General features: G+C 40.9%; 1 protein-coding gene across 3 annotated transcripts in view; it reads right to left on the reverse strand.

Annotated features, from left to right (window-relative positions):
• Window positions 1-25,917, reverse strand: part of LOC147684138 (cytochrome P450 2J4-like) — an 89,382-nt gene that overhangs the window by 19,474 nt on the left and 43,991 nt on the right. For all 3 annotated transcript variants that reach the window (XM_086944951.1, XM_086944953.1, XM_086944952.1), the window contains 2 exons: window positions 15,922-16,109; window positions 7,238-7,379 (listed from right to left, as the gene is read on the reverse strand). In XM_086944951.1, coding sequence (XP_086801077.1) covers window positions 7,238-7,379; window positions 15,922-16,109 — 330 coding nt within the window. The remainder of the gene's footprint in view (window positions 1-7,237; window positions 7,380-15,921; window positions 16,110-25,917) is intronic.

Here is a 25,917-nt window from a genome sequence, read left to right on the forward strand (position 1 = left end):
TCAGCTGATTAAGAAAGAAACACAAAATGAAAGCAATCCAAGTTCACTTTATAAACAGTAGATCTTATTTTTAGGAATTGTTAGACATCAAATTGTCTTCCGGGCACTTCCCCGTCACTTGGTAACTCATATCCCAAAAATAGGACATTGAGGTGGGCAAATTTTGATTTTTTAAAGTTAAACTTGTAGCACTCAGCGACGAACCACAGACTTATGTTGTTCACCCTGGGCAACTGATCCAATAATTCATTGTCCATCAGATATACATCATCTACATAGGACAATGCCTCCTCATCACAATTATGAAGTAACTCTGATACCCTGGCTGAGATCAACTCAGTACTACTGTTATACCCTTGGGACAGTCTACAAAATTTTCATTGAGAGCCTAGGGTGGAAAATGCTGTCAAATCTCTACTTGCAGGCACTATATTTTGGAAAAAGAATCCATTTGAGATATCTAGTGTTGTTTTGTATTTCTTCTGAGCAATGTTATACATTAATGCAGCACTGTGTGCCTTCTGTGTGGCAAATGTTTTTGTGCTTGTGTTCAAATGACTGTAGTGTAAAACTAAAGAGAATGAAATATTGTGTTTCATTACGGGAAACAAAGGATCATTCATGGGAGAGGTGCAATTTTCAATCGCACCTTGGTATTCAAGTTGATCTGCGATATCCCTGACTTGTTTCTTTGTGTCATGTTTTATTGTGTACTCCTCTGTGGTTTAGGAGTAGTTTTGACTGGGATTTCATGGTGAGGTGACACAGTATCCCCTACAGCATTGTGGTTTAATGCGGGAGCTAGTGTTACTGCCCACTCCTGCACATATGTATATTTTTGTGACTCTGGAATGAGGTCAGAAAAGGCTGGTAATATTACGTCTTCTCCTTTGAGGCATTTCTTAACAAACTCAGGTGGCCAATTTTCCCTCCAACAGGATATTGCATCCATATGTTAGGTTCTCCCAAAATACACCTTTCACTTTCCTGGGTATGTCCCCCTCCATTTGGAGTATTATTTCCTGTAAACAATGTGGGACACTTACCCTTGTATCAGGTGTTTCCACTCTGAAATGTTCATTCAACCCTGCTGTCACCAGAAATTCAATCAGGTTCTCGCTAGCTATTGTTACTTCTGCTGCGCTGTCTAGCATAGTCAAAGCCCATTCCCTGTTCAATAATCGAGTCCTCAGTATCCTGGTCATTTCTTTTTTTAAGACCAGCTTCTTTCTTCTTTTTAAACCGAGGTTTAGATTTGGGTTTATCTTCTTGTTTGATAATGTAGTCTGAAGTGCAATGTGTCTCACTTGGCTTTACTCGCTCTTCTGATCTGCGTTCTGACAATCCTTCCCGCTCCGAGTTTTTGGATGAACCCTGAAAGGGACAACAGGAATGTGTATCAGTATCCTGATACCTGTCAGGCTTTTTTATGTAATCATGGTTCCTAAAGTTGTATTTTCTACCAGAGAGCTCCAAACGGGGAGACCCCCCCATTGATGCTGATGCATTCTGATTAATATTTTTGGATTGTTTGTTATCTCATTTCTTTTTAGAAGAATCTCTGGGTTGGTATTAAGAGACACCCATTACAAGGCCTCAGTGGGCGCCTCACACCTCTGGTGATGGATGCCATAGCATCTTTTACCCTGATACAGTTCCTCTTTATTTGATTCCTCCATGTCGCACTTATCTCCTCCTTGCACCTTTTCTTATCCCTATCCACTGCCATTCAATCTCTCATGCTTGTCCCTATCTCCTTCCTCCCTTGTCTTAGTTTTTTTCTTCTCTCCTTGCTCCTCCTTACCATCCCCACTTTTCTTTTTTTTATTTCTACTCTGCTCCACTTCTCCCTCATCCTTTCTCCTCTCTCCAATCTACTTTCTAAAATTATCTCTCCCACAGAATCCTTCTAATCTCCCTGTTCGCTCTCATTCCAATCCTACTCTATAAATCTACTTCTTGAATATGCTTCTCTCTCACCCACCTGATGTCTAACCCTGGGTGGAGTTGGTGGTGGAGTGCGATAGCAAAATGCAGTTCGCTGTGATTTTCAGTGCTGGATGCTTGTCCGTACTGTGCAATCATTGCGAACGGCATCATATGCTTTGCATGGTGCAGTTCGCAATTCATTGCACAGTACGGACAAGCATCCAGCACTGACAATCACAGCAAACGGCTGTTGTCCTTTCTTAAGCTCGAGTAGATTTTTACTCAGTCGGCAGCTTTCTCAACGGGCACGGTCACAAGCATACGCGACCACTCGCAATGAGAACCCTGACCCCCATGTGTTGAGAAATCTCACCATTTTAAACACTCAGGCTCGCCAACTTGATGTTGAGGATTGTGAACAAGGAAACATTTTGCCGGGAGTTAGATTTTCCTCGCTTGCGCTTGCCAACTTGACTTTGAAGAACACAAGCTAGGAAAAAAGCTCCACTCCGCATATGCGGAGCAGAGTTTTTCAGAAATCTGTGAGCTCCGCGTAACACGGAGTGAGGAAAACTCAGCATATTCTGCAAGCGGAGCGAAGTTCACTACCCAGGCTTACTCATTTCTCTTCTTGTCTTCGACCTTGTTTGTCACGTCTTGGTCTACCTATCTTCTTTTTCGTTGTTTTATTGTCCTTTTCTTCCTTATTCCTTTCCCTCCTTTTTCTTTCCTTTCTACATTTAACACCCCTTTCCTTCTTTTCCCTCCATATCTTGCTTATTCATTGGTTCCTTTCTCTGTCTCACTTCCATAGCTCATCCTCTCCATATGTGCCTCCTTTTCTCTCTTCACTCACATCATCCCTTTCATTCGCACTCCCATATCTTGTTTCCTCTCCCTCTTTCTATTCTTTTTCTCCTTTCCTATCTATTATCTTTTCTTTCTTTCCAATCCCCATACTTATCTTTCCTCCTTTTCTCTACTCTCCCATCTTTCCATTCTGACTTTACTATCTGCTTGTTCATTTTCCAACGTTACCTCTCCTCTTCCTTTATTCTCTTTACTTCACATCGCAACCTCACCCCTCAATTCTTTCTCTCCTTAATATCTTGCCTCCACAGTTGACCTCCGCCATCCAACCTCATTCTATCCACCTCTGTTTAATCTCACCCTTCTGTTTTACTTCATTTCTGCTGCCTTTTCACCTCACCCATCAGCTTTCACCCAGTCTCTGTGTCCTCTTTTCTACCATATGACAAGGTCCCGCACAACCCACTGAATGAATGTTTGGCCTCTGCTCCGCTGTCGCCTCTGTTTTGAGCCTCTGTTTTGAGTTTTACCAGTGCATGCCTGGGACCGGTTTTATTCTCTGTTTGAATGACTCTTCCCCAACCCTCTCATAGGAAAAGACCACATGGAGCTAAACCCTTGGGGACACTTCACAGAGTTCTTAGCAAAATCAGGGCAGTCTTTGGCTGCTTGTGTTCTGGTTCAGGAAAAAAATGTCATGGCAGTTTGGGCCTGACTGTTCTTATTGAAGCAGAGTCAAGACTGATTTACATATGGCTGGGTCCAAACTGACTTGGTCTGCTGGCCAAAAGAACAATGGTTTGGAATGCTACCCCGTGTGATTGCCAGTGGTTAGACAGTCAAATACATACCGCTCTCTGAGTCAGGCATAACAGTGGAGCAAATTTTAAAAGTCGCCATGTTTTTCAAACTTTGTATGTTTGTTACACTGTGCTGCATACACACAGTGGGACAAGTTGTAAATTATATTTTTGGCACTCAAAGGGTCCCCTTCCAGTACAAATCCTATGCTTGATAGAACCGTCACACCCTTGTGGTCAGGGCCACGGAATTATGGATATATGATGTTACCAAGCGTACTTTTAGCACGCATAACATTACCATGCATTTTTTACAACGCAGGTCATTTTACAACGGAAACCTTTACAACGCAATACACTACAACGCAGATACTATTACAACGCATACCATTACAACGTAAGTATAGGTAAGTATATAATATCAATATATAATGTAAATAATTATTTTTGTATTATTTAATTTAATTATTTATTATTTAATTATTAAATAATTTTATTTTTAAAATTAATTTTAATATTTGTAAATATATGTTAAAAATCCCCCTGTACCCCTGTACCCCAAAGCCAGCCCTAAAACCTAAAAATACCCCTGTAACTCAAAACCCAAACCCAGCCCTAAAACCTAAAAATACCCCTGTACCCCAAAACCCAAACCCGGCCCTAAAACCTAAAAATACCCCTGTACCCCAAAACCCAAACCCAGCCCTAAAACCTAAAAATACCCCTGTACCCCAAAACCCAAACCCAGCCCTAAAACCTAAAAATACCCCTGTACCCCAAAACCCAAACCCAGCCCTAAACCTAAAAATACCCCTGTACCCCAAAACCCAAACCCAGCCCTAAAACCTAAATATACCCCTGTACCCCAAAACCCAAACCCAGCCCTAAAACCTAAAAATACCCCTGTACCTCAAAACCCAAACCCAGCCCTAAAACCTAAAAATACCCCTGTACCCCAAAACCCATACCCAGCCCTAAAACCTAAAAATACCCCTGTACCCCAAAACCCAAACCCAGCCCTAAAACCTAAAAATACCCCTGTACCCCAAAACCCAAACCCAGCCCTAAAACCTAAAAATACCCCTGTACCCCAAAACCCAAACCCAGCCTTAAAACCTAAAAATACCCCTGTACCCCAAAACCCAAACCCAGCCCTAAAACCTAAAAATACACCTGTACCCCAAAACCCAAACCCAGCCCTAAAACCTAAAAATACCCCTGTACCCCAAAACCCAAACCCAGCCCTAAAACCTAAAAATACCCCTGTACCCCATAACCAAATACCACTAAAAAATGTTTTTAAAAAAAGCTAAACTTACCTATAATTATACTTACGTTGTAATGGTATGCGTTGTAATAGTATGTGCGTTGTAGTGTAATGCGTTGTAAAGGTAATCGTTGTAAAATGACCTGCGTTGTAAAAGTATGCGTGGTAATGGTATGCGTGGTAAAAAATCTGTGGTAACAGTTACATACCCGGAATTATGCACCTTTCTGACCCTTTCCGCATAACTATGGATTTGCCACATGTGCCACATAATCCACCAGATACTGCATAATCTTCAGATTTAAAACCCCAAAAATTGTTTCTAGCTTGAATGTATCAAAAGGTACTAAGTGGAAGACCTTTCGCAAAGGTTAACCAGTCACCTTTCTGTTGCTAATTGTTGTATGTGGGTGTTACATTGGTACTAATGAGGTGCAACATTTGCGCAGACAGTGATAGCACGTGTGAACATGCCAAAATGATATAGTAATACGATCACAAAATAGCAAATGTTAGCTGGTCATTTTTCAGTTGAATATTTCTGCATTTGGTTGATAAACAGGTAGAAATTAGGCAAAACCTGTGAATAGACAGTTTTATCCTGTGTAAAAATAACATAACAATGAAGTAATACAAACAAAAAATTTACTACATTATTCAGCGTAATTTGTCTATTGTTGCCACACAATTTTGTCTACCTTACCGCATAATTTTGCACACCCATGCAGCATAATTCTACTTGCCCTGACCTTAGCACATCAGACTGTGTGCTGAAGGATTTATTAAAAGTGAGTTTTTAAACAGAACGGAGAACGTTGTGAAAGATTTTTTTTGTTGTTGAAATTTTATATAGCAACCTGGACCAAAAAGTATTGGACCATTTTACCTGACCATCACACTGGAAGCTGTTTTTCCCAGTTCCAAAGTCAGCAGCTCTGGCAGTAATTCTACATTCTCACCCTCTCTTTGCTGTGTGAAGCAAAATCATATGGTTAATTTCACACAACCTGTGGCCAACCTCAAAAACTGCTCCCAACAGCCTCCAGAGGCATCAGCCATGAAAAGAGAAAAGGGGATTTTTTACACCTCCCTTCTATCTCTATTAAGTCTGGGAGCAATGAGCACACTTCCTGAGAGTGTCTGAGCACTCAAATTAGAAAGGCTGCGCGCGCAGTCTACAGGGAATATAGCTCAAAACTGTCTTTAGATGCTCTTCAATGTGGTAAAACACCTCTCTGACCTCGCAAAACGTCTCTGGCACCCTTGCTTTCTTAGACTCATTACGAGGCGCTTGCCCTTTTTTCAACAAAAAGTTGTCACATATCCATTTTTAGTTGTCTAAGTACCTTAAGGATGTAATATAATCTGTTGACTCTACTGACAGCACTCATAAAAAAAATGAAAAATGCCTTTAGGGATTGTTTTTGTGCAGGAAAGTAAAATATATCAACATTAACTTTAAACTCATGGAAGGATCTGTCTTTTCTTTTACAGATTTAAGGCCATGTTACCCTGTCTTATATATCTTGCTCTCTCTCACTTTGCCTTTCTTTCTCTCTCACACCTGTGACTTTGATGCCTCACTCACCACAGTACGTTAGTGATGTCTAAATTTCCTCATCCTTGTTCATTCACATTTCACTTTAAGCACTTCTGATTTTCAAATGCATTTTGTAATGATAAGAATGGCAAGTTTCTCCTACAGATTTTTTACCTACACTGCAGGATTTGTGTATGCCCCTTGTTCCCTTACATTGTGTACTAATGCCTCAATAGAACTTTCAGACATGGGAGGCAATCAGATCTCCAGAATATCTGAATCCCTGTGTGAATCCTCTCTGGATCAGCACATATAGAAGAGGTCAACAGAAAAAGTTTTAGGACAGCCACATTTGTTTACCTTTATAACCTCTGTTTCTCCTTGAATAAGATCTGTGCATAATCTGTAGATTAACGGTCAAGATATACATAAGAGTAACACTTGAAATCCCATCAGGCACCTTTTAGTAGCAAAAATATCTCAAGACCGACTACATGGAGTTACACCATAGCACAAAAATATTCTGTCACGCTTTGTGTAATTCAGTGAAGTAGAGGAAACATTTCTATGTAATTTATGATAGAAAAAGCTACTTTTACTTCACCCTGTAGGCCAATCTGCTCAAAATATGAGGTTAGAAACTGAGTTAGACATACCAAGCAAGTTCCAAATTTTGCACTAATCTGTCAATTTGTGCCACAGGTTGTAAGCAAATCAACAAACGCATTCCTTTATGAAAAATTCACCTTAACAATATCTACACAACCTCTATTGATTACTCTAAAAATAATTACAGATCACTGATTTATGGAACAGAAGATAACAGGAATCAGTAGTGGCTGCCTATAGGAGGAATTTTGAACTGGGTGTTTTTGTTTTGGAATTACATACCTACAGAAAAGGGTAAGAAGGCTTTCGTGGTCACAAAGTGTCCCTCTTCATCCAGGAAATTTGCTGGATTGAACTGATTGGGTGTCTTCCAGAATTCAGGATCACACATAGCAGAAGGTAGATTAGGTATAATAATGGTACCCTGCAAGAAATAAATTCAGACCAAGTATCATAATGATGATCATTAAAATATTGTCCAAAATTTTGTTCATACAAGATGTCTTAGCAGACAGATGTGTTCTTCATGTAACCATGTGAAACCACCATGATCTCTTTTCTTTCATAACTACTCTGTCACTTCCTGAAAGGCCACAACTGGATCAACAACTTATCAATAAGGTTCCTTTAACTATCTGGTCCACCTACATGACCTAAGGTGGAAGCAGGGTAGTAGAAGTGCACTGCCTTCCATAGACATATTTGGCAATATGAGCAGCTCTGTTGAGTAATAACTTCCCTTACTGAAACCCAGACCCATCAGTAGTCATTAGTGTACATCTGGGAAATTGTAAAAAGAGTAAAAGTCAGTGCATTGATTGTGTAACTCTAGGAACTGAAACACTGATGTACATGTAACTACCTCTCTAATTGATACCTTGAAGCTTTCGTCATAATTAAACTTTGAGAGAACTTAGATGGAACAAAATTGGTACGTCACAGGGAAACTAGAATTATGAGGCAATGGAAGAGCATAATAATGCAGTAGAGTCAAGCATGAAATTCTAAATTATGCATCATAATATGCACATTTTTGGAAGTATTATTTTTCAATTTTTGAATTTGACACACACTAACACTGAAAATGTTACATCTCATTAGTACCAATTGTTATACCTAAATAGAAGCAGTCACCTTAAAGGGGAACAGTTAACCTTTAAAAATGGTCTTCCACTACTGAGCACCATGAACTGCTGTCTTTTTCATATGCTTTGACGGGATTAAGCTAGAAAGGTTTTCTTCAAAAACCTGCAAATAACAAAGTAGATGGTGGATAAGTAGTCAAGTATTGTAATCCAAAATTATGCTTGAAAGGGTCTGACACTACTGGACACCATGCATGGCATTCTTTTTATGTAAATTTTGAACATATAAGCTAGAAAACATTTTTTGGGGAAAAGCTGGAAATTATCCAGCAAATAGTGGATTATGTGGTACGTAGGTAGTCATATAAAATTTAGCACAAAATGCCACAGCTGTAGAATCACGGTTCTAGATCTACATCAAGTATGGAAGCATCTCTTCTCATCTGTGCTATGCAACACAGATAAACCATGTAGTGTTGGGTTAACTCGCCGCCCCTCAATGCTAGTGTGCATGCACATGAGACCCTAAACCCTACTGATATGGGCTATCTCATTGTAGATTTCATTAGAGTCCTTTCCAGAGTAGAATATTTTATGTGCATCTCTTGGTGAGGATTCCAAACTCGATTTCAGTTGCCTGGTGGAGCCATGAGCAGTAGCCAAAGGGACTTTGTGTGCTGTTCTTCTATTTATTTATCAATAACACTATCTTTAGCAGCCTACCTGGTTTTGTTTTCTCCCAACCTAAACTAATTTTGGATACAAGGATTGGATGATTCAGAAGAGTAGCACCCACTGGACACCTTACGCAGTATCAAAAACAGTTTAACATTCCTTCATTTGTGGTTAAAGGTGAGCTGCCTTTTGTTTATCAGCCTTTCCCTACTGTTATTATGCTGAGGTCCAACAAAATCCATGTATATGTTGAGCTTGAAGGATTGCCTGGGCCTTCAAATATGGAGTGCGCACTCCCCTCACATGCTTTTGACAGCCAGATATGGATTTAAATCACATTCTCTACTGAGAGTGCAGTGGTATTTTTTTTTGGGTAAATCTTTTAATTAAACAGTCTCGACATGAAGGTACAAAACACAGAATCAGTTGGGGTTACAGTAAAATCAGGTTATACACAATACAGCAAAAACGTTCATTGGAATTCACGGGGATGGGGGATCATCATCATTGGCATCGCAGGGTGGCACACATATATCTCGCCTGTATTCGTTCCAGGGGGCCCAAACCTTGGACCATTTGCGGGGACAACCCCGAGCCACATAGACTGTTTTCTCCCTCAGCATACACCAGTCTAGATCTTGTTTCCAGGCTTTGACTGTGGGCGGGTGCAGGGCTGCCCAGAGCTGTGCGATATTTCTCTTGGCAATCATGCAACCAAGCGTGACCCATTTCGTAGTGTGGGAGTTGAGGTCAGTTGGTTTCCAGATATTAAGGAGGCACCGGGGTGCTTCTGGTCCATGTTCTACCCCCAACACTTCACTCATAACAGTATGGATTTTGCACCAGTATTCTTTGATTTGCTCACAGTGCCATAGTATGTGTATAAATGTGCCCATATGTGCGCAACCCGTACTACAAGAGCCGTCTGTCAACCCACCCATGTGTACCAGTTCAGGACCAGTTATATAAATTCTGTGGAGGATCTTTAATTGCACCAGCCTGAGTCTCACTGGGATTGCAACCGTCTTAGAAGAGGAGACCGCCTCTTGCCTGGTTTCATCATCTAATTCTATTCAGTCCTGAGTTCATTTGTCTCGCAATTTTTGTAGAGGGTTGCCGATCTTAATAATACGTTTTTGATACGTTAAGGAGATGGCCTTGTCAGGCAGGTGGCCATCTAATAGTCTGTCCTCTAGTGGGGAGGTGTCTGGCATGGCAGAGTCCTCAGGAATAGCTGTTTGCAGAGAGCGTCTGATTTGAAGGTAACGATAATATTCGGAATTTGCCAGAGCGTATTGAGTTTGAGGAGTATCAAAGGGCTTCACCCCCAGCACACTAAAGTTCTTTAACGTGGGAAATCCCTATTAAGTCCTATTTATCAAATCCTTTTGAGTTCCCCATATATCCCAGTTTTTGTGAGTCAAACAAGGGTGTGGCCATCGTCAATTTGTTTTGCCAGCTGGTCGATTTAGTAGGAGAATGCCAGAGAGAGTGCAGTGTTTTGTTGTGGTATATGGTGCCTTTTCCTGTGCTGCTGTTTTGAACAATATTCACCTCCCCTATGAAGCATTCAGCATGTATGGAAGCATAACAGCGTCTTTCCTCATGCTGCTTTGGATTCTGTGTCCAGCCCTGACAGACCCATGGGCCAGGAAGTGTGGCTGTGCTAGCTCCTACTTCGCCAGCTCTACCACTAGCTGTTGCTAAAGTAAGTGAAAGACAGCTGTGGTCTGAGCAGGTAACAGCAGTGGGGTCGGTGGGGCCATGTAAGGGGGAATTTTGAGGGATGATGCAGATGGAAAATTAATTATTTATTTAATTTTCCGTCTGCATCGTCCCTTGGAATTCCCCTTACACCGCCCCACCGCTGTTACTTGCACGAACCGCGGCTGGTGAAAGAAACAAATTGGACACATTATTGGCTGGTTTGGTTGCGTTCTTCTTAGGGATCGCCTCCATCTCCTGACTCTGTTCAAAGCTAAGAGTGAGCGTTGTATTTACTGATTCTCCTAAAGCAACTTTGTTGTAGAAAAAGCTAGTGGGTGCCTGATAGATGGACCTCTCCTTAATTTCTTTTTCAACAGCATTCCTTCAGTAACCAGATCTTACACACAGACTTAATGTTTTCCAAGTTGGTATAAAGCATTTATTTTGTGATAACGCATTACCATCCATCTAAACTTGTTTAAAGTATTGTACAGAGTCATCACTATTAAATAAACTACATCTCATTCTGAGTATTCCATAAAGCATAATGAAAATCGTTCATCCACTTTTTTAGCAGAACTAGACATGCAGGCATTAATGTAGAAACAATGGTACAAGACCTTTGACAGGAATATGGTTGCCATTGATGGCACTACATTTGACCCTTCAGGGAAAAAATATCTGCTTTATAACTAACTGTTTTAGAACAGAGGGTCAAAGAATGTTTGATCATGTAACTGTGCTAGTTCCCCCAGCCCAAATGTTTTGGGGTGAGTTTGAGGAAGCAGTGAACAGATTTAAATAACACATCAAGGATAACCCTAGTATAATAGTGGAGAGACAGATTTTAAACACACCAGTTCAACATGAGTCAATTGAAGGATTCTTAGCAAAGCTGAGAATTCTTGCTTCCCCTCTTTAAAACAGAATACTGGATAATTACTTAAGGGATTAGACTGTAGTTAGCTGTTTTAATTGAAGAACACAAGATAGACTATTGTGCCCCAGGAATCTAAGTTTGGAACAGATATTGGAAATTGCAAGAGGAACTGTTCCATAATAGCATCCAAGGAAGTTCAAAGGTGCAAGAAGCAGAACTGTGAATGCCCTTGTGTTCAAAGCTAAGCATTTTGAAATTCAAATTATGAAAGCAAGAAATGTGTAATGACTGGTGCTAGTGCGCAGGTAACTTGCTACATGTTGTGGTCACAAATCATTGTCACTTAGTAGACAAGACGATTGATATTTTTGTCGAGCATGTAAAAATATGCAGAGGATTGTATTTGGTAAAGAGTAATGGGACACCACAGAAAAGTCTCATTATATATTTACATATTTACAGAGTGGCAAGATAATGTTGTTTATCAGGATGGCCAACTTTGTAGGACAGTTGGACAAGGAGATGGATCAAGTTTGCAATATAACAATTGGTGATGTGGAAATTGATGTCCATGTAGATTCAGGATATCCTGTCATAAGTGACTGACAAGTTGAATGAGAAGGAATGGAAACAAATACACTTGTTGCCCCTGGCATTCTTACTGTAGCATTTGGAGGTTTTGAAATTGATTTGGTGGGTTATTTTTAAAGAATGTGTTAGTTATAAGGATAGAGTTATACACACCATGATGTGTGTAGCAAAGAGAGGTCAGTACATACCACTATGGAGGGACCAAGGGGTGATTTGTATTGTTTTGAGACCTGGTATGGCTTGCTCAATCTCACATGTTGACACAATGCCCCTCAAACTTTATATTTGAAGCTTGTTTTTGACACCTATAAATCAATATTTCAGGGTAAACCTGGAAAAGTGAATGGTTATGAACACAAAATTCTTCTCAAACCAAGAGCTATTCCTGTTAGTCATAGTTTGCTGAACATTTTGCTTATTATTTAGAGTCATATAAAAGAACATCTGCATAACCTGTGCAGTGAAAAGGTGATTGAGCCAGTTCAATCCTCTCATTGGATCTCTCCTATTGTTGTGGCAAAGAAGAAAACTGTGATATAAGGCTTTGTGTGTGGATCTGAGGTCTCTAAATAGTAACATCCTAGTAGACTGTTTCCCCTTTTCTAAGATCCAGAAAATGTTAGCTAAACTAGGTGAAGCAAAAGTGTTTGCCCCTAAGATCCGAGAGTTGCCTACCACCAGGCTATTCTCAGTGAGTAATCTTTCTGTCTGACATCATTCAGTACCCCATTTGAATCAGGTAGATTCCTTTGTATGTTGTTTGGCCTGGCCTCAGCAGCCTCAGTTTTCTCCAAAAATGTATATTAAACCTTAGGAGGAATCAACGTGTTGGCCTACAACAATGACATCCTCATTTATACTGATAGTAAGCAGAGCCTTTAGTAAGTGTTGCACAGTATTAGATACTTTACAAGATCATGGTATTACACTTTAAGAAGAAAAATGTCAAATTTTGTTACAAGATGAGGAATAATCAGGGAATCGCATTTCAGCTGAAGGTATCAGACCAAACACAGATTTGGTTGAGACTATAATATATAGCTCAGACACTAAAAACAAAGCCCAGCTAAGATCTTTACTAGGCCTCTGCAAATATCATTCAGGTTTTGCGGAGTATTTAACATTATAAAGAGCACCTTCAAGGAAATTACTGCGAAGTAGTGATAGAAATTCTTGGGGAAGGATGAAAATTATACTTTTAAAAACCTGCAATGATAAATTGTGAATAGTCCTGCATTACATGCTTATTAGGTTGACATATCTTTGATATAGATGCCAGTGCAATTGGTGTGGAGGAGATTCAGAGTCAGATGGCAAACAGTAAAAAAAAATACTATAGCATTCACCTTCAGATATTTGTAAAAGGCTGAACGAAACTACAAAACCATTAGAAGAAAGAAAGACTCTGGTTTGTGTTTAGGTCCCAAATCATTTTTCAACATGTTTGTGTGGAGGAGACCTCACTTTAGACATGGATCACACTCTTTAGAATGTTTGCCAAGCAGATATGAGACCATTCAGGATTCTTTCTAAAATGTATAAATCTATTTCTCTGGTAGACACATTCCCTTAGGAAAGAATTTTAGAGTGTATTTCTTGCCAAGGTGTCTATTAGAAACAGTTTCAGATGATAATGTGATTGCAAATATGGAATGTGTAGTATAGTAGAGTTAATTCATAGACTTTTGCTATTCAAGGATATTATCTCTCAAGAAGAAAGGGAAAGTTGTCCTGATGAGGACAACTGTCAAACATTATTGAAGAAGTTCATTGGTCAGGTTTGGCCCAGGGAGATATATGTGGAGAGTGATCTAAATCCCTGTTCCAAAGATGAAGGAGGGCTGGTCCTGAGAATTAATGTACTGATTCGTCAAGCTGAGTTAGGTATATGACTAATACAGTTTGCACATATTGGGCATGTTCGTTTTGACAGGAACAAATAAAAGGCTTCGTACTGACTATTGGTGGCTTAGAATAGATAGGAACATGAAGGTGTTTATAGCTGGCTGTGCAGATTGTGTCTGATAATTAATTACACACCTATAGTACCTCGTTGTCTCCAGTGGTTGACTACCTTAAAATTGCCTTGGGAGAAGTTGGGAATTATTTTTTTTTTTTTAATGGAGTTTTATAAAGGCAAACTTGACCCGAAGGTATGGGTATCAGAGCTCTTTACATAGCACCAGTTGTGTTACATGAGGACATATTAATTATTGTTAGGCAAGGGTAGATTAAGGCATTTGCCCAGAATCATAAGATGTTCAGCGTCATTGCCGAGACGGGAACCCGGTTCCCCAGATTCGAGGTCGATCGCCCTATCTCTTAGGCCAACTCCTCTCCTCAAATTTATAAATTGCAAGAAGATGTATGCTCTAGTAATAGTTAATTATCATTCCAAGTTGATAGAATGTAAGTTCATGAGCAAGCACAACACTGGTATTGCCATTAGCTTCTTGAAAGATGTATTCCAGAGAGAAGGTCTCCTGAATATTTGGTGACAGACAGTGACATACAAATTAAATCTCACTCCATGAAGACCTTTTTGTCTTCTTTTGACTTCAAGCATCATTCTGTAGCTTGTATAACCCTCAAGGGAATGGAATGGTGGAGACGTTGAATCGTTTATTGAAAGAAATCATTCCATTGGCATTGTCGCCTTGTTTGAGTGTCTCACAAATGATCTTGTAACAGGTTATGGAGCCACCACAACACTCATCAATCATTCCACCACAGATGTATTCCCGTTTGTGTTAATCAGGAATAGGGACTCTTCTAATATATTGCCAATAATTGGATTCTAGTGAAGACAAGTGTGTGTGATGGGATTTCTTGTGTGAGTGGTTTATACCGAAGAGTAAAGGAAACTCAAGACTGAGGAAAGCACAGATATGATGACCTGAAAAGCTTTAGGGGGTATATTTTCACCTCCAAGCCTCAGAAGAAGTTCCTCAAAGGTTTACTGCAGCACACAGATTGTTAAGATCTTTAGGCATGCCATTTTGGTGGAAAATTACAAATATTGGAGTAAAAGCAGCGCTGCAAGGGTAAAAGCTGAAAGTGCGGAGGAGGGTGTTTGTCAATCCAACCCTACCAAGTGGTTGGGTTTCTCTTGATCTTCCAACTCCAGAGAGGGTTTGGCAGACTGGTCTTTGGATGGAGCAGTGCAAAGGGAATGGGCAGTAGATTCTGAGGAATCAACCGGTCTTTCAATATACTTTCTCTTACCTGTTGTCACAATTGGAAGTGATAAGGGGCATATCTCATGTGTTTGAGGGATTATGATCTGTCTTGAGTATCCTGTTGTCATTTGTACATCCTTGGTTCCTCAGTTCAAGTTATTTATTTAACTATTATTTGTACCTTCATTTAAAGTCTTTACTCTAAGGGTTTTTCTGCAATTGTAGGGATGGGAGGTGTGCTATTGGCTGTGTCTTGGTAGATTTCCTTAGGGTCCCTTTAAGAATGGAATTTTTTAAGTGCATCTCTTGATGAGTTTTCCAAGCTCAATTTCAGTTGGCTGGTGCAGATTGGAGCAGTTACCAATGGGAAGATTTGTGCTGCTATGTATCATTAAAGTGAATATCTTCTTCTGCTTGTATGGATTATTTGTCTTGACAACCTAACACATACAATCAATACCATTGTGTCTCATGCAGCTAGTGTATCTATACCTTGTCAAATGCATGGGGTAGCCAGGTGTCATATCGGATAGCACCTATTTTAATCTTTGGTACTTCTAGGCACTGCTCTTTCTACTCCATCTCTCAAAAGACAAGAAGCCAGCACCAGGAAAAGAAGCAAACATGGATTTCTAACAGCTGCAGTGTCCACTCCGTGCTATTAAACTAACCGCTCAACAGCAAATATCGGGATGTTAATGGGGGGACCAAGGGCAGTGCTGTAATGGTATCTTAGGTTAAGGTGCTTGATGTAACATCCGCTTGCCCTGACATTTGGTGAGGTAATGTCCATAGTTAGATGAAGACCCTGCAATGCCTACTTCACAGCCTCAATCGCCAACATCCTACCTTTCCAATGGTATATTCCAGCAGTGAGACCTCCTTTACAACCTGTCTTAAAAGGCCGATCCCCTGAATGTTGCAGTAGCGCTGGATCTCATGAATCACAGCATTGGTATACGGAAGCCTCTTCCGGTCTTCATATTGGATGACCTGAGAATCACCGAGGACATCGTCCAACTCCTTCTGCACTTTTTCTGGGGAGAAATATTTTCACAAAATAATCAATTTGTCTTGGTTTTCAATAAAAGCTGAAACATTGCCCTTCTTGAGATTCAATGACAAATCAGACTAAGTGACAATAAACAAATAACATTTCATGAATACCCTCAGGTATAATGAAAAATTGTATTTGGCCAGCATAGTAAATAACAATTATAGACTTACTTTGTCTAGACAAGATTTGGGGGGTTTGAAATCAAAATCCAATTCAGTGCAGTTGGAAGCAATTCAATGCAAGTGCATACTGGTGATCTTTCAAGACCACCTTCACACTTATAATTATAACAGGTAACTAACCTAATACCAATGGCCAGTGAGAATGTGATTATGACCTTAAACTGTATTCAACAGGTAAAAAAGTTTAGACTCTAATAGTACAAGTAATTTCCGGTGCAATTAGTTGTACTATGGGAGTCTGAACTTTTTTCAAACAAATTTCAAGAAAAGAAATATAGTTGTACACGAACATTATGTATGACTTTTGAATGAAGATTAAAGTGGATAGCTAATTAAGAATACAGTGGAAATCAAATGTATTTCATGTTATGTGGATTATAGAGCACATTATCACCCGGAAGGGGATAGGGGCGATGAGCAGGTGTAAGTCTAAGCACACGTAGTGTAATATTCCATATAGGTACCCCAATATAGGCTCACGTAACATAACCAATATTCTCCTCTACATTACACACATAATGGTTCTTGGAGACTGACCTTTTACCTAGATATGACACTGCAAACAGAACACGGGATTCCCACAGTAGCAGCATCATACATTATGCATGAGGATTCTTGGAAACTCAGCCGGGCTCATCCTGTGCAAAAAAACTATGTATAAAGTTCATTCCTGATGTCATCCTAGGTCCGACACTGGCACAGCAAGGTAAAACCCCCGGGGAGACCTTTGGGTATAAAAACATCATATCCCGCTGAAACAAACAGAGATCAGGACTTTCATGCCGATGCACTAACGTGAGACTCTGAAGCACCCTGCATGCAGATACTCCAGCTCTCAGTGCTCTGACATCCCTTGCTGGGTGTCCAAACTGAGACCAGGACAGGGTCTCACAGTTTTTCACTTCAGGTAATGGGGGTTGACTTTATCCTCGAGGGATTCATGACTTAACACCTGCATACATGCTAGGTACACTTAGGTACATCTAGTTCTAGCATCGTAGAAGTAAGCATTTTATTGTCATATATTCTATATAGTTGCCTGTATTCATGATCATCTCAGAATGGTAGAAATCTACCATCCTTCTTAGTGCTTTAAGTCATTTATATCTGCTAGTGTCTAATGATCATTACAACACATCAATTTTACACAAGAATGGCGACTGGTCAATAAACAATTATTGAAAACGTCCATACCCTTTATTCTGTGTCATTTTCTGAGATGTAGTGAGCACGAGTGACTGAGCGAAAAGTAGTACACTGTTTCCACGGTCCTGAGTGATCAGGGTGGTCGTATTAGGTAGTTGCCAAGAACCATTCTGTCCTTGTTATGAGGAGTTTCTAGAGGCACTGTGAGCTAGCTGGTATAAAGGCCAACATTCCAGGTGGGGGTGGAATCAGTCTAGACATCAAGCCTGCAGCGTATGTTGTCTAAATGAGCAGATCCTATATAGGTTTTATAGGAACTACACAACACTAGAACTTGTTGCACAAATCAAAAAGTCAGGTATCCAGCTTCTTTTGGAATTCAAGAAGTGAGGAGGAGGCTCTTCTGTGCAGTGGGAGATCGTTCCATGCTTTAGGAATGATTCAGGAGAAGGCTCAACCTCCAGGTCTAGTTTTCAGTGTGTGATTTCTGCAAGTATGGGTCAGAAGAGCAGAGGTGTTTGGTAGGTTTGTGAAGCAGATTGGATGGTTGTGATATACTAGGCCAGTCTTATGTAGTGCCTTGACAGTGTGAATGAGGAGTTTGAAATATGCTTGTTTCTGAATGGGGAGCCCGTGGAGGTCCTTTAGGTGTGGCATGATATGTAGAAATAATTGTAAATGTTTATCGATGCTTCAGCTTTCATATTTACTTTGCTTTAAAAATTAAGTCACAGAGATCACTTTCTTCCCATCGTCCATCTAGAAAGGAAATAACATTTCAATTTTCTGAACAGAAGCCAGGTAAGAGGACTTCATTTCCCATCATCCATCTGCACAGGAAGTGACATCTTTAAAAAAAGATTTAACAGAGGAAGCTAGGCAAGGGGATTTCATTTCCCATCATCCATCTACACATAAAGTGACATCACTGGTTCCCCCCCCAAAAACTTCACCTCTCCTCTTATTTACTTTACTTTGAAAATTAGGTCCTGATTAGGACTTTGGTGGTCTTGGGACCGCGGTCACGGTGCCGTCAGGTTCACCGCCTGCCGACTAGGCAGCCCGACAGCTGAATTACAGTGTTGACTAAAGACTACTGTCTACTCCAGGATTTCTCTTCCCGCCATGAAGGCGGTCACAGGCGACAGTGGCTGATGGAGTGAGTACAGACCCTGTTCCCACCCATGAAATTACGATGTGCCATACCGCCATGCCAACTGTGTCGGGAAGTCCTCCACACTTGACCTGGTGGAAATGCAACATTTTAAGAAAAAACATACCTTGTCCCCTATTTCCACTCTTCTTTCTGTCATGATGCCTCCCATCCAGGTCCCCCTTTGCTGCAGACACGAGGTAAACCTACAAAATTGGCACCTGAATCACACGTAAGTTAATTGTCCATTTGTCCACTGTTGCAATGGCTGTGGACTCGTGCTGTAGGAGAAGGGTAGTTTTCTATAGGTGTAATACAAATGTGTGTATTTACAGACTTATAGACTTATTTCATGAAAATACATACATATGTATTTGCACAGAGGCATAAAACCTAAAAATAAATGAGAATCCTAGCAAGGCGGTCCCCTTCTGTAGGAAGACTGCCACCGCAAGATCGCCAGCACAATGGTAGCATCGTAATACTGTGGGCGGAAGACCGTCGACATATCGGCCTACCTGGGCCTGCCGCTATGGCAGTCAGGCTGAAAGACCTCCAAACCCGTAATCAAGCCCTAAGCCAGAGAGGTAACTTAATTTTCATCGTCCATCTACACAGGAAATGAGAGCACTGGTTTCTACCAAAACCATCTTTAAAAGAAGAAAACAAGCAAAAGAGCTTTATTTCCCATCATCCATTTCCACAAGAAGTGACTGCATTTCACATCATTTATATAAACAGGAAGTGTCATAACTGGTTTCCTGCCAACACCCTCTTTAATAGAAGTATTTGGAGAAGAGCACTTCATTCATCTGCACAGGAAGTGACATCCCTGATTTTCTGCCAAAACCATATTTAAAAGAAGAAGTCAGGCAAGAGGACATAATGTCCAATCATCCATCTGTACATGAATTTACATCACTGGTTTCACTCAAAACCATCTATAAAAGATAGAGCCAGGCAAGAGAACATAATTTCCCGTTATCCATCTTCACAGGAAGTGACATCACTGCATTTCCCATCATCAATCTGCACATGATGTGTTACCACTGCATTTCTTGTCATCCACATACATAGGAAGTGACATCACTGGTTTCCCACCAAAACCATATTCAAAAGTAGAAGCCAGGTAAGATGATTTTATTCCCCTTCAATAATCTACCCATGAAATGACATCACTCATTTCTCCCAAAACCATATTTTCATCAGCCAAATCCTTATATTTCCAATGCCCACAATCACACCCAGGCCAAGACAGTCCAAGCACACAAACAACATTCACACCAGTGTTTAATTTTAGCTGGTGGTTTCAGGAGGGACTCATTGGCACTAGTTTGTGTCAACAGACATTGATCCAGTACAAGACAGAGAAAGGAATCAAATGGGCAAATTTGGAGGATGAGAAAGACAGACAAAAAGTGACAAAGAGATGCTAAAGAAACAGGAAGAGTGACGTAAACGGGCAAGAAAAATGTGTTGCTTGTTGAAAGAGATGAAATGAAAACTACACAGCCTACATATTTTTGGCAATCCAAGCATTCCGCAACAGTACTGTGGGCTTTTGAGAAACTTTGGGCCTTGGCTGATTCACACAAAACATACACAATCCACTACACAAACCACTAACTGCCACAAGCCCTCACACTACGGAACACATATTCCAACTCATGCTTGGTAATGCTCATTCTGCAGTATTACATGCACTAGTCATCGCAGACCTCATCACCTATCACAAACTTGATGTCATCTGAATCACAGAAAAACGGTTCAGCCATACATTCTCACACTTCATAGAGGTCCTTCTTCTCACAGGCCATCCATAAGTGCTCCTGGTCCTGCACACTAGGCAAGCAACTTACACATAACTCCATGCAGGTGCTGATATGCAATTTCCCACTCTCTGCAACTAAGTATGCTGCCTTTTATCTCATCTAATGGTCTTCCAGGGAGAATATAGACTTCTATGATGAATTCTCATATCTACTCACACCATCTCCATCTTACATGCCCACACCACCCTCTAAGGTGACTTCAAGCCATCTGAAAACACATGCTCGAAAGAATAAGTGACACCCTTCTCAACCTCATCAATATTCTCAACTTGGTACAGCATGTCAATCAACCAGCGCATGCCAGAGGGCACATCCTCGACCTTGTCTTTACCAACAGTCCAATATAAAGCACCCATACCCCTGGACAGGGCAAGATTTGTCATCCACATATCTTTGATCGGCTCTCGTACCCACATATGAAAATCACTGGCACGCTTGTACTGGACAGACCATCCCTAGTGCCTTGCTTAGTGTCATACACACACAACAAGGTAAACCCAAAGGTGAAGACCCAACCTGCAGATTCTTCAAAGACTAAAAGACACGAACACCCAACTAAACAACTTTAACATTTGTTTGGAAACCTTTGTGAACCTTCATGCCCCAATTAACAGAATAATGTGCTCTTGTACTCTAAGAACCTTGCCAACACAATAAACTATCCAAACACAAACATGAAAAATTGGATGAAAGACAAAACTCCTGATGACTTCATGATACTGATGTCACTCAGCACATCACCACAGCAAAGTATTATACCAATACCATTAATGTAGCCTCCACCACAAGTAGAATGCTTTTCAAGACCCTTAGCCACTGCATACACCCCCAGCCATACTCACCTATTTCTCACACCACAGAAAAGTGGAAAGCCATCAATCTCTTCTCCAGTGAGTGAGAAGATACAGAAGATCAAACAGTACACCAACAACACCAAGCCTGTTTTTTATCTTGTGCCCAATCTTTCCTATAGAGTTTAGCAATGGTCATCCTTCGAGGCCCTACCTGCAGATCTCACCGTGATGCTCATCTCTCTCAAAGCCACTTCCTATGAAGATGATGTCTACCTCTCGGCATTTATCAAAGCACATACTAGGGACACTATCACCACAACTAAAATGTGTCATTTTTTTTCATAATAAAAATGTTCATAAAAAAAATATATATATGCCTGTACTATAAAAGGCGTATAGAAGCAGTTAATGCCGGGCGGAGCAATGGTGGGCAGCTATTTAAATGTAGGCAGGGACACAAAAGGGCTTTTTCAACATGCAGTATTCATTTGTCAACAATATTGCAACTTATTTACCTAGATAATAGTGCAAGTGGTCACAAAAAAGTGACAGCAAGCGTGATGTGGCGAGTAAGGGTGACTTTTAAACTATATACATTGCATTGACAACAAGGAGAGAAACTGCTGAGTGTAATTTAAACAATAAAAGGAGTGAATTGTTGTATAAAGTCAACAATGTTCCGATCTCACCGATTTGAGACGTTGAGCAGGACATAAATTTGTAAGCATGAAGAATTAGGCAACCAGTGGGAAGCCGGAGCGAGGGTGTACCCCGTATTAATTATGGCCAATTGACTTGGACGTTAATTGATAGTAAATGTCCTTAGTTTATAATGGTGTGCCGGCATGCAGAGTTTGAACCGGTCACACCAGAGGAATAGATCCCTGAGGTGAAGGCAGACACCTTGTAGTTGGTGTTGCCATGGTAAACTTTGTTAAGCAGACTGCGTCTGTCAGTAGCCGCAGTAAGAGACGGGCAGCCGCTCAGTCTGTGTTCCTTTCGAAAGTGAATCATTCAGGGGGCCACATCATGTGCCCCCCTGTTTGCATACACCTCACGTTCCAGCACGGCATGAACTTAAAAGTCCTTTTCGTGCTGGAACTCTTTTGCGTTCCCATTGTGGTGCCCATTTTTCAGGGCAACACCATGGGACTGGCAAAAGAGTTGCCTGCCAGACACGAGTTGAACTACTAATTTGGTGGGCGGACCATGCACGACTTTGGCAAAGTCGTAATCAGGCCCATAGATCACAGATTAGCACAGGGGTAAGCTGTGAGTTGTCGAGGAGCACACAAGTTATTGCAACAGTCAATGAATGCTTTAAGATAGATATTTGAACTAGTAAATAATTGCTGATCCTGAAAACTAGGACTTTACTGACACATATGAATCAGGAATTCTAGGACAGAGAGAAAATTGACACCAGGATTGGTAAATACAGAAACACTACTCCCAGTATACACTGAACTGTAGTCTCATGACATCCACAGACTTCACTAGAAACTAAGCATGGGCGAATTTTACGAATCTCGCGTTCGCGAATTTTGTGGATTTGCGAACTCGCAATCCGCAAAATCCGCGAATTCCCGCGAATTAGCGGATTTTTTTTTTTATGTTCACACGGGTTTCTGCAAGTTCGCGAGGGTTTTGTACAATTTTGCAAATTGCGAAATTGTACAAAACGCGTGTGAACTTGCAGAAACCTGTGCGAACACAATGTGCCCAGTAGGGTATGTGCCTCGTCTTGTGTGAATAAAAGGTCAGAGAAAGATCAGTTCAGCAGATGAAGAGAAAGAAGCTCCTGGTCACAGGAACAGCACGGGTATTGCGCTCGTGAAAGTCAAGGATGCAAAGCCTATCCAGCATCACAGCTGATTTTCCACGGTAGATTTGGGAAGAAGGCACACCTGTCCAGCCTCGACGACGCTCACGATTGTTTTTGGGCTAATGAATGAGTCACTGAATTTGAGCATCAACTAGTTTGAGCGTCCATGTGTGTGTTACTATGCAATCGTCCCGAAGGGCGCAGGGGTCCCTTGAGTCCTGTGTGAGCTGTAACTATTTTACAATGGTGCCAGCAAGCTGCCAGCGCCGTTGTAAAATAGTTACAAAGTTAGCTTGCACAGGAAGCACTTAGATAAAATAAAGCAGCACCTGCTTCGTTTTATCTAGTGGTTCCTGTGCAAGCTAACTTTGCAACTATTTTACAACGGCGCTGGCAGCTTGCTGGCGCCATTGTAAAATAGTTGCATGAGTGGGGGTTCAACTTTTGAACCTGTTACGTTCGCGGATTTTTTTTTTGCGGATTTTGCGGGAAATCCGCAAAATTCGCGGATTTCCCAAAAATCCGCAAAATCCGCGAGCGTAACGGATTTCCCGCTCACACTTACTAGAAACTTATGATTGGACTTAATTGAGCTATATGTCCAATAAGAAGGGCATAAATGGAATAATAATCCAAAAAACAGTTCCATGGGACAACCTGTATTATAACATGTTAGTACATCTTTTGTGGTGAGAGGCATCTACTACCACTGTGTGGCCTTTTGTAGTCAAGATAGAACATATAGCTTACACTCAAAACACAGCAAAGATCAGCAGGATTATTTTGAGTGAAGAGAAAGGTTTTAAAGGTTAGTTAAAATGATTAGTACCCTTGTAGTATTTTAGTGGATATTGTGAGTGGGTTCCCTAAGGTGGGTAGGTTGGATAAAAAAATAGGACAGCCTCCAGTACAGGATGGATATTTATTTTATTTTATTATTCTCTCTCTCTCTCTCTCTCTCTCTCTCTCTCTCTCTCTCTCTCTCTCTCTTCTCTCTCTCTCTCTCTCTCTCTGTCTCTGTGTTTTTCCCATCAACTATATTTTGATGGACTGAGCTTCATGTATCTTTCATTTGTCATGCAAATATCTAAATATGATAACTGCTGAGCAGGGCTGAAGTAACCAATACAAAGGGGCCCAGTGTTATTCTGTTGAATTACTCATTCTCTATCTTTGAGAATTGTTTGTGCTCTTTAATTACCTACTTTTACATTGAAGGATAAATAAATATGTTGTGATTATGGCATGATTGACATTCGCTGATATGTCGAGCAAAATAATTGTTACACGATACTTGGATCTGCATCCCATCTAGGACCATCAAGGATGGCAGTAGCTGACACAGTAAAAATACCTGCGCTTCATCATTCTTATGTAAGACATCAATCCATTTTCCTATAAACTGCCTCAGAAGGCTTTGATTAACTGAGAGGATAGTTTTCCTGTTGCCAATGAATAGTTAAATAAGGCACTGTACTAATGGGGAGTGATAGTGGAAGATCAAAGTTCTTGTCATGAATGACAGAGCCTAAGTGAATTCAAAACTGTCTTGACTACAAAGCTGTGCCACTAGGTTGTGCTCATGCTGCCCCTCTGACTCTGGCATAGTCCTTGCATTACTGAGTTATGGCCCATGTTCTCAACTAACGGCCTCATTACAATGTTGGTCGGAAAGGCTCCGAACAGCAGTTGCATTTTCCCATTTCAAGTCGGAACCCATGTTTCCAACTGACTCAGAAACATTTCCAACGAATCGATTACGATAGTTGATAACCGGTCGGTCTGTCCGACTCGGTTGCGACTGGCATTCCAAGACTCCGAGTTGGTCGGAGCCCAATCATACACGTCTACGGACCCTGTTTCCAACCAATGTATTATGATGTCAGATTCGGACAGCCTTTCCCTATCGATCTGTCCGACATGGAGTGGCTGTCAGAAACTGACTTGTGGGCTGAAGCAGGCCCCCCTTAACGTGGGGTCTCTGGTTGGGGCTCTTGGGGTACCCATGGGACCCCTCTTTCCAACCATAAACAGTATTGCACGCACCATGAGGTGCCCACCACAGGGAAAGGTTTTCTGCAACCACCCCTTTTTTCAATGGGAGCCTTTGTTGTCGGTCAGAAAACAGGCTCTAAAAGAAGTCAAATCGAGTCAGAGCGAACAGTGTTTGGAACCATTGTAATCAGTCGGTCGGACCCCCTGAACACAAGTCGGTCGCAAAGGATTCTGCCATGAGTTGGTTGGAATGCTTTCCGACTGACATCGTAATGAGACCCTACATGTATTCTACAAATCCCAAGACAGCTATTTTTTGGGACTAATTATTTGTTCCAGAATGTATAATCAAAACTTTATCTTCAATTGTATTAAATGAGAATCCTCTGCACATTTGACTCGTCACTCAGCTCATATTGGTAACTGCTCCTGACTCCAATCATTACATTGTTATATCATAATTGATATTTTTCATAATTGCAGACTGTAATCCTCTGCTTTTGCAAGCATCCCGATTTCTGCAATGTCACTGTGCCTTCATCTGCATAATCATGTTTGTAATGTCATCCGTAATTAAGGCAAGTGGTGTTATTTTTATTTTTATTTTACTTTCCCTATCCCGTCACATGTCCACTTCTCCCCGCCCTGACCTACCATTGTTACCTGTGCCAGCTGCGCCTGCATATTTGGATGCATTTAGTTACATTTGGACAAATCCCAAGCAAAAACAGTCACTGTGGATATGGGTGCCACGGCGGCCATCTTGGATTTTGGTTTCTTTAAATAGCGCCAGGTGGTGGATTTGGATATCGAGATTTGAGTGATTAAATGAACACAGGAAGTGGCTTTGGGAAAATATTG

The sequence above is a fragment of the Lissotriton vulgaris genome, chromosome 11 (genome assembly GCF_964263255.1).
Source record: "Lissotriton vulgaris chromosome 11, aLisVul1.2, whole genome shotgun sequence".
Taxonomy (NCBI): Eukaryota; Metazoa; Chordata; class Amphibia; order Caudata; family Salamandridae; genus Lissotriton; species Lissotriton vulgaris.